General features: G+C 43.5%; 1 protein-coding gene across 2 annotated transcripts in view; it reads left to right on the top strand.

The window, feature by feature from the left end:
* LOC137433842 (septin-9) overlaps positions 1 to 14607 on the top strand; it is a 58837-nt gene that overhangs the window by 28012 nt on the left and 16218 nt on the right. For both annotated transcript variants that reach the window (XM_068126232.2, XM_078786029.1), the window contains exons 2-5: positions 2122 to 2301; positions 11576 to 11704; positions 11793 to 11874; positions 13284 to 13421. In XM_068126232.2, coding sequence (XP_067982333.2) covers positions 2148 to 2301; positions 11576 to 11704; positions 11793 to 11874; positions 13284 to 13421 — 503 coding nt within the window. In that variant the 5' untranslated portion in view covers positions 2122 to 2147. The remainder of the gene's footprint in view (positions 1 to 2121; positions 2302 to 11575; positions 11705 to 11792; positions 11875 to 13283; positions 13422 to 14607) is intronic.

Raw genomic sequence — 14607 nt, forward strand, 5'->3', positions numbered from 1 at the left:
TTTTCAATGCAATCCTCCCTGGCATTGCTTCCTTTTGCATTTACATCAAACAACCCCTGCTTGTTCCCCTTCCATTTCCAACTTCTCTCTCTTTTTTTGTTTGTTTGTTCCTTGATGACGCCTTTCCTATCAATTTGCCACCACAAAGCAAACTTTAACTTTTGGAAATGAAAGGCTATTTCAAGAAGACTGCTGACTAGCTTACTAATGACACTATTTGGACACAAAATGGTTTCCGCAGGTGCTGCATGGAGGTATGCTGATTTCTCAACTTCTGCCAAAGACGCTTAAACAAAGGTCCAGATTCTAACAGGTTTTCTTTTTTCTTTCTTCTGATAGGTCGTAAACTGACCAATTTTTATAGTTTTTGTTTGATGAATGTGACGTTCGTGTGTCGGTCTGTAATGCTTGAACATAGAAGGACCTATTTTTTTTTTTTTTTTAAATTTCGAACATAGTTTTATGGACTTTTTGAATCCAACCGTCATGTTGACTCTTGTAGAAAGAAGAAGAGTTTGATTTATTGAACGAGGAGGAACTTTGGTTTATGCTCCTTCACCGAAACCGAAAAGTTGGGCTCGTCTCTCAACTTATTTTGGCTTTGCTTCAAAGTATTTCGTTGTTTATCGAGGAAAGCTCAGTTGGGTTGGAATCTTCCAGCTGTCAGTGAAAAGTTGTACACTTTGGATTTGTTTGTTTAATTTTTTATTATTGAAAGAAAACAGTTTGTGGCCTTTTTGTTTTAATCGATAGTGTTGGGGATTGGGGACATAAGAGTGTAATGTCTTGTTTGTTTGGGGGGTGTGGAGGGGATGGGTGTGTTGTATTTGTTCGGGTGTTTTGTTTTGGGTGTAGTGGGATTTAGTGTTTGGTGTCCTCGCATTATCCTCCCGTCGTATTATCACGAGCACCAGGAAGACCACTACACCCAATTGAATTCAAGGAATATTTCTGACCGATGTTTGAACTGGGACAACAAATGCAAATTTATCAAACAAAACATTCTGGAATTCTTTTTTGTATCAGATGGTGAAGGCCTGCATTGTTCGTGTGTGGGTGCGAACCTTGACATTGCCAGACGTACTTGTGAAAATGAATCCTCGGGCTCGAACATTCTCTAGGCTTATAATTATTATATATATTACTCTCTATATATTATTCTTTCCTACTCGTGCTCGAGTCGAAGGTGCTTTACTGTTTGCTTGCACAGGTTCGGAAAACCTTTAAATCCAAACATCCGAGCATGGCTCGAGTTTCAAAAAGTGTGTGTGTGTGTGCGCATGTGTGTGTGTGAGAGAACCTTCTGATTAAGTGAATGGAATATCCTGCTTATATGTCATTGTTTAGAAGTAGAACACTCGTACAGTGTCTTAAGGACTTTGTACACTGTGTTCTAAAATGAAAAAGTGAAGCATTTGCTAATTTTTCAATTTAATTGCATCCATTGTTTGTTGTTGCAGTTTATCTGTGTTGCAATGAAACTATTCTGGTGCAGACGTTCGGCCTCCTGTGTTCACTGGGAGGAGATGGGGAGTGGGGAGGAGGGTGTCGCCCAAGCATCCCAATAATTATCCTACGGTTTACATCCGTGTTGCTTCGAAATGGAATCCAATTGATTGGATTAGTTATAAAAGTCGAGAGAACACAGCATTGGAGTCGGTCACCGCGTCACGACATGCGATTGCTTCTCTCCGCGGCCTCTGCACCATCAGGAGTTCGTGGCATCCACTGATGTCCTGAAATCTCAACAAACACTCATTGTTGTCTTGTCAACATTTTGAGAATCCAATGGAGTTTCTCTTGGTGTTTATTTTGAATTGGCTCCATTACCCCAGCCACCTTGAAATGGACCCTTCCTGCCGTGCTTGTTCGATCTTATCATCATTCGTTCGGCAGGATTTACAACAGTTATGCAATGTGGTTACATTTCTCATGTTTAGTACTCTTTTTATTATTTGTTACTAAATCCTAAGTAGTTAGTAATCAATACCAAGAAAGTTTTGTCATTCGCCATGAAAATAGTTTTCTTGGGGAGTGGGCTTTCTACCTTCCTTATGTAAATAAATAAATAAATTGACTTCCATTTGTCTTGCTTAATGAACACTCCTTTGTCCCATGCAGGTTTTCAGGAAAGGCAAGGCTTTGAGATGTCGGACACAGTGCCGGACTCCAGGCCTCGGACCGTGCTTAGTGCGAAGGCCGGGACAGATACATTTGGCTACGTTGGCATCGATGCCGTGCTCGAACAGATGCGCCGAAAGGCCATGAAGCAAGGCTTCGAATTCAACATTATGGTCGTGGGTGAGTTTGTGCTGTTTCTGCTGAATATGAACAAGGGGTGGCTGAAAAGTGACCTGGGGAGGGGGGTACCTTTTAGACCCTTTCTCCTGTGCCCATAGCCATGTGGACGGGCCTGTATCAAACCGACGGGGCTTCATAGCCTGTATCATTAATGCTCACCATTACTTTTTTTAATGTCAGAGTGAGGATGTTTTTTGATATGACCAGCTATGGGCGTGGGGCCAAAAAATTTCTATCCGCATGGCAGGAGGCTGAAACTGGGAAATAACCATCAGGAAGAGAAAGCGAAGAGGGATGACCGTAAGAGAGAAATAAAGGAAAGGGAGAGATATGGGAGTTCGGAGAGATGGGAATAGGTTTGGGAGGAGATAAGAGTGAGGGGTAGGGAAAGGAAGGGGCAACATATTCAACACCCGGGGAGGAGATTGCGGGTGTCCATGATTCCGCCATAGTTGTATACGTTATAAATAGATGTCACCTTCCTGCATGCCTACATTTCCTTTTTTTCTGTCCTGCCCTTGCTTGTAAATCGAGCTTTGTTAATGTGAACTTTCTTCCATCGTTGTGTTATTGTCATACAGAATTTGTACAACTCAATAAGTAAACTGCACAGAAAATTCCTTTTAAGCCCGACCTTTTCATTCCTGCGTTGTGTGATCTTGTATGTTACATTTGAGCTATCTTGGACTGCCATACAGGGGGCGGGTGGGTAGGGTTTATGGTATGGCCTTCAATCAACATCATTCTTGAGACCCTTTCTCTCGGAGCACAGGAGAAAGGACCTCAAAGTTAAACCCCCTTCCCCCGCACCCACTATTTGCAGAAAGGGATATCCCTTCCGATCCCCTGTAAGCCGTTGTAAGGCCGGCATTGCAATTTAAAAGCATTTCCTGATTTGAAAGTATTTTTTTAAATTGTTTTGCTGATAAGGAAACAAAAAGTGTGCGTAAAACAAGTAACTTGGCTTGAGATGTTTTTTTTTTGTATTTCAAATTTTTTTGGATGTCATAATGTGTGCTGTTGTTACGCCTTTTCCATCTAGCAGATTGGAATGGATGGAGCGCATTGCACACGTGTTGAACTCGTCGTGCTTGTAAAAAGGTGTACATTTCTAGTGCTATTGGTTATCATTTTGCTGTTGAAAAGGTGCTAACCCAGCGATGCCGAAGCTAATTGAAGGGGGTGGCGGCTGGGGATTAAGCACTTGGGTAAAGTTACCACCCGCTCGGTATCTGTTCAAAATTGTGACTTCAAAATTGTGAAAAATGCAGATTGGCAGCATCACTGAAACCTGTGCACACGTTATTGACCGGATGTTTCTGTTTTTCTTGTATTTTGGCTTTACAAGGGCAAGGCTTATGGAAGAGCAAAGTAAAAATTGATAGCCCATAATAGAAAGCCTCTAACCCCCCCCCCCCCCCCCCCTCTCCACCCCCACCGCCTCTCTGGCCTACCCACTCCCCACCCCCATTATAAAGGTTTTGGTCCAAAACGTTTTCACAAATGACAGCATCTGACTCGACTGAGCAGCTAACTGCACCGCTCCACTTGATTACACTTTTCCAAGCAAACGGACTGCAATTTGACAAATGGCGTTTCCGTGCCGGTTTGGCTACGGGCTGTGCAAATGCTTTCGTTGGCTTTACAATCACCTCTTTATTTTTTTTATTTTTTTTCTATCCTCTCACCTTCATATGCACTTGTAAACTTTGGCTACGATTTGTTCAATCTCCCTGTGATTGCTCAGATGTGTTAAAAAGTTGATTGGCCCATCTCGCAATTGCTCCTCATCCCAGTCACCTGAAGCCAATGACGTCATCGGTGGGACTCGCGCATTTACGTGATGGTGTAATCACAGTTGTTATTTATTTAAATAGTACATTTCCCAGGGAAATTTTTTTATCGTGCACAACAGCGACTCCACCTGCACTTTTGGTGAATTACATCAACAGTATTTTAAAATCTGGATTTGGAAGATAAGGACAACAACACAACAACAACATGCATTTTAAGGCCATTTTCCCTGCTAGAGCGGGGGTTAGCCTTGCGGTCCCCATGACAATCTTCTCCATTTTGCCCTATTTTCTGCATCTCTCCTTGTTAACCCCCTTGCCCGCATTTCTTCTTCCACCATCTTTAGCCAAGTCTTTCTCTGTCTTCCCCGTCCTCTACTTCCTTCTACATTCATTTCCATCACTCTTCTCAACCAGTCACTTTCATCCTTCCTCAACACATGACCAAACCATCTCAACCTGTTCCTCTTCACAGCATCAATCACAGGCTCTATTCCCATCATCTTTCGCAATTCATCATTTGTCTTCATCTCTCTCAACGATACTCCGCACATCCACCGAACCATTCGCATTTCCACTCTTTCCAGCCTTCGTTGCTGCTCTATGTTCATTACCCATGTCTCGCTCCCATAAATAATAACACTTCTCACACATGCAGCATACACCTTTCCCTTCAGCTTCAACGACACTCCCCTCCTCATCAGCATGCCACTCAGTTCCCGAAACGTCTTCCATGCACATCTCACTCTTGCAACCGCTGCCGAGTCTGATCCACCTTCTCCATTCAGCATGTCTCCGAGGTAGCAAAATGTTTTCACACCTTCCAGCTTCACGCCGTCTCCAAGATCCAACTCAACATTTCCTCCATCTGCAACTCCCTCTGTGCACACCTTACATTTGAATGTAGCTGCCACACTGGTTAATGACCCTCTCAGACCACTACATTTTTGATGAACCCACTCAGCGCATATTGTACATTGAATGGAGTTCACTCCGACACCTTTCCTGCACACAGCACACGGCCACTTCCCAGTTTTTTCCACCTCACCACATGCTTTACCACTTGCCATCACCTTCGTCTTTCCTATATTCACCTTCAGACCTTTTGTCTCCATCCATTCTTTCCACTTGTTCATCTTCTCCTTCAGTCTATCCATACTTTCTGCAATCAACACCAGATCATCTGCATACAACAACTCCCATGGTAAACCCTCCTTTACGTTGTGAGCCAGCACCTCCATCACAGCTACAAATAGTAGTGGACTTAGTAACGACCCCTGATGCACTCCCACCTTCACCTCAAACTCACCACTGTTCCCGTCCTTCGTCCTTACAGCTGTGCGCGCTCTTTTGTACATTGCCATCACTACTCTGATCAACCATTCCTCCACTCCCAACTTCCTCAATGGCCATGTCAATACTTTGCGTGGAACCCTATCGAATGCTTTCTCCAGATCAACAAACCCAAGAAACAAACTTCTTCCTCTTCTCCATGTACCTCTCCTGCAACTGCCTCACAATAAAGAGCGCGTCTGTCATTCCTCTTCCTGACATAAATCCAAATCCAAATTGGAAGATAAGGACGTTGTCCCGAAATCTGTTGTTGACAGACGCAGCAATATCGGCAGGTGTGATGTCAACCTCAGAGATATGAGGGTCTTCACTAAGGTAGTGAGTGTATGGTGGTGAAAAATGTCACAATAATAACAATTGTGGCACGCCACGTAAAAAGGGGACTTACGGGTGGTCAGAAAACGATGAAAAGTCAGTTTACCCAAGGAACACCCATAAGCCCCCTTTTCCCCTTTTCACGTGGCCTGCCACAATTTATAAGAACATGTTCTGCTTTGCTGGTTATAATCTTGGACATCATTTGTAAGGATTTAATTTCGAGGATGACGATGTTTTCAAACTTGAGCAAAGGAGTATAGTTTTCATGTGTTCCACATCACAGCATGTTTACTCCAAGGGCTTGTTTTTTATAATGGTCACCGAACCATAGGCACCGACTGCTCACTTGTAGCTCCTTTGTTGATATTTCCTGGTATCTACTTTAAAATCATCCTTCCTCAACACATGACCAAACCATCTCTGTATGCAACTTTAACATACAACAACAACAACAACAACATGCATTTTAAGGCCATTTTCCCTGCTAGAGCGGGGGTTAGCCTTGCGGTCCCCATGACAATCTTCTCCATTTTGCCCTATTTTCTGCATCTCTCCTTGTTAACCCCCTTGCCCGCATTTCTTCTTCCACCATCTTTAGCCAAGTCTTTCTCGGTCTTCCCCGTCCTCTACTTCCTTCTACATTAACTTCCATCACTCTTCTCAACCAGTCACTTTCATCCTTCCTCAATACATGACCAAACCATCTCAACCTGTTCCTCTTCACAGCATCAATCACAGGCAATATTCCCATCATCTTTCGCAATTCATCATTTGTCTTCCTCTCTCTCAACGATACTCCGCACATCCATCGAACCATTCGCATTTCCACCCTTTCCAGCCTTCGTTGCTGCTCTACGTTCATTACCCATGTCTCGCCCCCATAAATCATAACACTTCTCACACATGCAGCATACACCTTTCCCTTCAGCTTCAGCGACACTCTCCTCCTCATCAGCACGCCACTCAGTTCCCAAAACTTCTTCCATGCACATCTCACTCGAGTAACCGTTGCCGAGTCTGATCCACCTTCTCCATTCAGCATGTCTCCGAGGTAGCAAAATGTTTTCACACCTTCCAGCTTCACGCTGTCTCCAAGATCCAACTCAACATTTCCTCCATCTGCAGCTCCCTCTGCGCACACCTTACATTTGAATGTAGCTGCCGCACTGGTAAATGACCCTCTCAGACCACTACATTTTTGATGAACCCACTCAGCACACATTGTACATTGAATGGAGTTCACTCCGACACCTTTCCTGCACACAGCACACGGCCACTTCCCAGTTCTTTCCACCTCACCACATGCTTTACCACTTGCCATCACCTTTGTCTTTCCGATATTCACCTTCAGACCTTTTGTCTCCATACATTCCTTCCACTTGTTCATCTTTTCCTTCAGTCCATCCATACTTTCCGCAATCAACACCAGATCATCTGCATACAACAACTCCCACGGTAAACCCTCCTTTACGTTCTGAGCCAGCACCTCCATCACAGCTACAAATAGTAGTGGACTCAGTACCGACCCTTGATGCACTCCCACCTTCACCTCAAACTCACCACTGTTCCCGTCCTTCGTCCTTACAGCTGTGCATGGGGACTGAAAATTCCTTTCTCGACTTCTACTGGACAAAATCGGCTGCAAATTTCAGAAGTAAATACTTTGTACATGGAGGTAATATGTTCCAAATTTCAGCAACGCCTATTTACGCATTCTTGAGTTTTATTAAGAAAGCCCTCAAATTCATGTTGGTGTCTGTCAGTCCGTCCGTCCGTCTGTCGGCCCAAAATATGTTGGCGCTCACATCTCAAAGGCTATATATACATTGAAACCAGCTGAAACTTGGAATATAGGTCGGCCAATATGTCGAATTAATGGCTTTCAAAACAAATTCCACCTAAGTGCCATAGTTTTTGCTTTAAAATTAAATATATATATAAATAAATATATATATATATATATATATATATACACACACACACACACACACACACACACACACACACACACACACACACAGATTTAACTCCCTAACTTGACTAGTCTCACCCCAGCAATTGCACAACCTGTTCGCAACAAGTGGCGCCTGCCATGCTGTCACATTGTCTCTGCCATGCTCATCATCAATTAGGAGGTTTGCAGTCAGGAACATTAAATTTAACTAAGGAAGCACACTAACCCTATGACATGACGCTGACATCATGTGCATAAATTATACCAACACATCATATAAAGCTATATACCAATGTACATAATCAAAGGGTTATAAAGAAGGGGTGCCAATTTGATTCATACAGCTGCATGAGGAAGTAAATGTATTTTATTTGCCAAATGTGGGGGCGCCCCTTTATATTAACTTTTCTACAGCATTACTTGGTTCCTCCTAAGAACACAAGGGTAGTCCAGCATGCACATGAGATTTTTTGAATGTCCCTTCTTTTCCATTGTTTGGCATTTTCTACAAGCTATGGAATGTTCCTTCTTTTATATACTTTGCGATATGGCACATACCATATAAAAGGGCCTTTTCTATGCCCCTGGCATTTTTCCAAAGAATGTAAGTATGTATGTATGTATGTATGTATGTATGTATGTATGTATGTATGTATGTATGTATGTATATATGCCCCTCACAAATGTACACCGATCAGAGCTGAGGATGTGGTCACATGGCAGGGGTGATGTGATTACGTCAGTGATGTAGTTTGTGTATGACAACTAACTCCACACACCGCCATTTTGATTTCTATACTATTCAAGCCAAACATATCGTTGAACCGGTCATATATAACAATCGCCGTGCTCTACCTTTATGTTTTTATTCAGTGTGAAACACAAACAAACCATTTGTTAAAATCGCCATCAAATATCGAAAGCATGGGCAACACAGTACGTAGGCTTCATGCCTTCATGCCTTCATGCCTTCATGCCTCACCTTCAGACTACGTCAGACAAATTGACCCAGGTTTCTTAATACAGTAGTATCGTTTTCAAAATAATAATAACGTTAATAATAATAATGTAGTAAATATAATGGTAACACTGTAATCACTTTGTCATGACTGCAAAGTTACTGGATTGAAGCGGGGTATGGTTCATGGATGACTTGATGAAAAGCGGTGTACTAATTATCATGCGAGTAAGGAATTAGCCTCGGTTTATTAATACAATAATATCGTTTTCGTAATAATAATAATAACGTTAATAACAATGATATCGTAAATATTGTTACGGTTCTGAGAGTGTAAATATAACATCATTAAAGGTTAAAGGTTTGCCCCCATAGTTAGTCCACAAGCAACATGTAGGCCACCTTAGAACATTAGTTATGTCATAGTATGTGTGAGGATAAGGCCATTTCCACAAGTGATACCTGCATTGTGTAAAATAAATAAGCTTAGGTCTCGTTCATTTTGCGGCCACCCTCCAATTCACCTCGTTTGCCAGCAGCATTCGCTGCCCTTATTTTTTCGCTCGAAACCAGCCAAATGCCACGAGGTAGGCCTGGAAAGGGGGATGAGCGCGAAGAAGAGGTGTGGCCACATCAACCAGCACATCAGAAGGCGGTGACGGTAAGGGCAACCACCAACCAGGGCTCGGTGGGCATGGCTTAAGAGGGCGTGGTAAGGGCGTATCTAGCAAGTGCTGGAAGGTTCGCTGAAAAGGCTATATAAGCGCATGCACAAAGCCCTCGAAAGGACTCGTTGGAAGGTTGGCTTTGAAGGGACTGGGCGGAGACGTCTGATTGTACAGGACTCGTGTGAAAGAACTTGTTGGGAGAGCGCGCATGATAAAGGATTCATTGGAAGAGGATTGCAGCGGATACGCGCTTTTTATGAGGACGTATGCTATTGAACTTGCATTGGGGAGCGCCTATTGAGCCTGTATTGGGAGCGCATATAGCCCGGTTCATCTAATACGTACGCGACCGTGGTTGCCAGTAACCGCCCAGCCAGCCTACCTTTCGCCCCGCATTTAACCCCGTAATTGTCCGCTCCGCGTCAACGACCCGCGGGGAGCTTCTGCCGCCCTGACCATCTCTTCGCGGTACGAGTCGGGGACCGGAGCGAACTGCCTGGACGCCATCATCCCTGGACCATCAACCTGACCATCTGCAATCCCCATGTGAGTGTCTGAGTGTGAAACGGGCCCATGTCCTGGGATAAGTTAAGACTGTATTAAGCTGCACTGTGTGTTCTTCTTCTCCTTCCTGTACAAATTGTAAATAAACCAATCTGTTCTTCCTGTCTTTCCTGATTCGACCGTATCAGTGTTTTCCTCCATTGGGTAAGCGTGGCACGATTCGGAACCGCTCAGATCGGGTTTAGTCCTTGTTAACGGCTCGGATCACGGTTCGCTATCGCTCGGCATTTCCACCTACAACCGTGATTCGTGCGGGGTTTATTTCCTTGCTTCCTGGGAGGCGTTGGTAATTAGGTATTAGTGATTAGTCCTATGACCCTACCCAACGCTGACCGGAAGTGATGTCATAGCCCGGATCCCGTCGGCTAGTCAAAGACGAGGGGACTAACCCCCCCACCCCCCCTTGGTAAGGGGAAAGGCCGACGAGGAGATCCTCAACAATATAATTGTAACACTGCAATCCCTTTGTCGTGACTGCAAAGGTATTGGATTGAAGCGGTGTATGGTTGGTTCATTGTTGACTTGAAACATTTAGAATAAACCAGTGTCTCAATGCAATCTCTTTACATCCATGGTGACAGACAGCTTAGAGACTTACAGTACGTACTTCAAAAAATTTAATACTTACATTATTTGCTAACTGGTATCCCCACCCAGGTCATACTCTCCTCTTCAACTAAAGTATCAAACAAGCCTGGCTACACCGCTGTTAGACTTTCGGTCTTTTTTCTGTTTATGTCTTAGTACTATATTTATTAATGCTGCTGTGTTTTCAATGTTCATGTGAGATGGAAAAAATTGCTTTGCTGCTTTGCAATGCGGGTGCAGTGGGGAGGGGTGGTGGATTACGCACAGGCAGGTTGGGAGGGTTAATTTCAACTCGGAGTGTGCTGTCCAAATATATTTGGTAATATCCGTTATTTTACTGCTCTTTTGTCTTGAAATGGTATTCCCTGAAGAGTATACCCAGCTTTCTGCATTTGTAACGACCAACGGACACCCCTGCCAGTACCCTTATCTGCCTACCTTTGTTGGGTAATATGCTGCGGCTCACGGACAATGTCTGCCCCTAGGGTTTATCGGAGCTCGGGCTGGTGTACGTGCTAGAGTATGTGCACCAGAGTAAGGTTAAAGTACGTGCTCGTCTGCTGGCCTTGGGTGGAACCAGAAGTAGAACCATGTTTGGAAGCTTTACGTAGGCCCAAGCACTTTTAAGTGTCAATTTTGTAGTTTCAGTGAGATCCAAATTTGCGCCATTATAGTAATTGATGCTCCAAAAAATAAAAGTGATGTGTTGTGTTGTGTGATTCAAAAATCGTCATTGAAATTAATAGTTTGTTCCTTTTTGTGAAGTGATGGATAGTATAATCTTGACAGGATATCTCGAGATGCAAATTCTGTGGTTTGTCCAACCTCTTTGCGACCTTGGCTCACATGATTTATTTTGCATACGAGACCGTTGGAGGCCTCAAACGGGTTCAGTGATACAAATGTGAAACTGCAAGAACGTTGTGACATTGATAGAATGCACAAAATCTAGAAGCAATGTTGTACCTCCGAACTGCAACTACTAAAACGTAGTGATCTGCTGTACTCGGATAGTTGTCAATTTTTATCTGTCATGCTTCTGTACATAATCAAAGGGCTGTCTCATCTTCTGTTTTAGGGCAGAGTGGCCTTGGAAAGTCTACGCTCATTAACACGCTGTTCAAAGCGCAAGTGAGCCGCAAGTCGTGCAATCCAAGTCGTGAAGAAAAAATTCCCAAGACCGTCGAGATAAAGTCTGTGAGCCACGGTGAGGCAGCACTACCATGTTTAACCTTTTGATTTGCTGATGAGTGCACAGGAGCCCATCTTAAGTTTTTTTCCATTGCGATGTGCAGTTATTGAGGAGAAGGGTGTGAAGATGAAACTTTCCGTCATCGACACGCCGGGCTTTGGAGACCAAATAAACAATTGCAATTGGTAAGACTTTTGTACGAGCATAAGCTACCGAAAAGGACGCTTGGCTTGACATGACCTCATTGCAGCACCACCACATATTGGTATCGTACACAGTTTGAAGCTTCCAGCATGTCTGCACTGATTTCCATCACACGTGCCAATTTGACACACATGGATAGGATTTTTGAGTGTTAATGCCATTTTGCGGTTGCCTTGAGCTCTGCTGGGAAGTAGTAGAGTTTAATCTGATAAGCCGAGCAGTGATCCCTGCTTTGACTTCGCCGATGTTCTAGCTTCGACTTTCTTTTTTAATCCCTTCATTTTTGTCCCATCATATCCCGTCTGTCTCTAATTTGGCTCCGTGATTCCCTGGGGTGCTTTGCCGGTTTGCACCCTTCCAATGTGCATCACATGGCATCATCCATAGGACCTCAAGCCAAACCAACCATGAGTTATGGAAGATTATAGCTTGAGTTGCATTTGTAAATGTGGCTTAAATACAGAGGACAAAGCATAACAAAACACTTAAAACTTGGGGTCGTGACTGGCTCATGCATCACGAGGTCTGTTTCCATGATTCCTTTAGCATTTCATCACATTGTCATTGTCGCTTTGGTTTTGTTCAGCTTGACATATAAAACTAGAGAGTTCATAGAACACCTTATCCCACTCTGCATTGAGAAACAAGGAAATGGGCGGGGTCTACGAGTGGCAAATTTGATTGGCCGTGATGGCGTAAAATGCCTAACTTTTTGTCCCAGCTAAACGGAAGGGTTTCGAAATTTCCAAAAAGGTGATTTGTATTCTACAGTGTTCAAGTATATAAATAATTAAATTGAAATAAAATAAATATTTTAAAAATTGCAGAAAAAAGAAAATTCCAGAAGTTTACTGCCATTGATGTTGTGTCTTATACACCACCTTATGTAACACGTTACATTAGTTTTCCGGTTCATGTTCAAAATATAACGTTCAATTGAAATCAAGTTGCCCCTCGATCATAAACTGACGTTTGTAGACATAGACAGACAGAAGTGAATCAATTGCTTGTTGGTATGGAACCAACATCTACAGAGATATTTCTTCCCATAAATAATTTAGGCCAAGATGCCTTGCACTTGAAAATGTAAATTTATCGTGTTAATTTGTGTCCAAGATTGTGTGTACTGTATTGTACCTTCGCCCATACTTTGAACAAATTATAGAAAAAATATACATTTGTTTATTCATTTATTGGCTATCACTATTTATTTGCTTTTGGTCTTTGCTTCTACATAGGTCTTGCACATCTTGTAACTTTTATGCAATTATTTTGCCTGTGAAGTTCAATCGAATTTGCGTCGACCTGCTTTCCTTCTGTAATTTTTAAAGGCTTCATGCTCTTTCAATTTTACCTTTTGGAATCTGAAATGATGATCGACTGTGTCCAGCTGGGAGCCCGTCCTAAGGCACATCAATCATCAGTACGAGGCATACTTGTGCGAAGAAGTCAACATCAACCGAAAGAAGTGCATTCCGGATAGCCGGGTGCACTGCTGCGTTTACTTCATTCCTCCGACCGGGCACTCGTAAGTCCTATCACTTTGTTTGTTGGAGAGGTTTTTTTTTATTCATCTTGCACCAGGATGGCTCGACTTTCTCTGGTCGAATTATTTGCATAAAAGTTTCAACAAGTAAAATGAATATAAGGCCAAGTAAAATAAATTATTAGTTTCTCGTACGGGCTTTTCAAAATAAAAAGGAGGAGGGTGGCACCTTACCAGTTGATATTTTCCAGATTTTGATACTTTTTTTCCTAGATGGCCACTACATAGTGTTACGGATTCGGCCCTAATTATTGTTGGTAGTATTATTATTGTTGGTTCTCAGTAAGGGTTATTGTGGTTAAAAGGTTTAAAAGCGCTCATGACCAAAATGATGCCGGAAATCGGATAGGGCACCGGAAGAGGTGGAGCGAAGAAGAAGAGCGCGTGAGGGAGAGGTGAAACGAGGCGTTTTGGTTGAAGCTCCGTACCGAGCGGTCGAGCATACAGCGCGAGTGAACTTTGCATCCTTGAAAGGAATTTCGGGCGACAGGAGATATCGCCGGAGTGCTGTGGAGCCTGCGTAGTCGGGTATCTTCATTGAGGTTCCGGAGTATCTTTGCCTCAAAGCAAAGAGTTCGAGTGAAAGCCGTCCGCCATTTTCGCCATGCGCGCAACCTTCAGTGAACAGGTTTTTGTCGCGTCGGCCGGGCATTATTCCCCGGTGGGTTGCCGGGGACAGCTGGGCAAGAAAGTGGCTTTTGAGGATTATAAGGAGATTCGCTGATTGAACCGCAAATGTGTATGTCGGAGCGCGTCTTTGGGAGGTTTCCCATTCCACTGCTATTGTGCTGGGTGTTGGACCATGTGACCTATGGGTTGCTTCGATCGTCCACGCCTCAATTGATTGTGATCGGACATTGATCCAACGATCGCTGGAGCGAATCGACTTTGCCTTGGAGGGGTACAGAGACATTGGGGGAGTGCTGTGAGTTGGGGTTAAAGGAATAGATAAGGTGATACCATCTTAAAATAGTGATTGTAGGGCGAATTGCTATTATTATTTGTGTCGTGATTCCGGTTGTTTGTTCATAACCCTTGGTGTGGTCTCATTATTGATTTGATTGATTTCAACCAAGGATAACATATCTTTCTGCAGGGGACCCTCTCGGGGTTCGGAGGTTTACCGAGACCAGGGGATAGGGGAGGACCCCGTAACAATAGTGAAGTC

Source organism: Myxine glutinosa, chromosome 10, assembly GCF_964187855.1.
Source record: "Myxine glutinosa chromosome 10, kmMyxGlut1.1, whole genome shotgun sequence".
Classification (NCBI taxonomy): Eukaryota; Metazoa; Chordata; class Myxini; order Myxiniformes; family Myxinidae; genus Myxine; species Myxine glutinosa.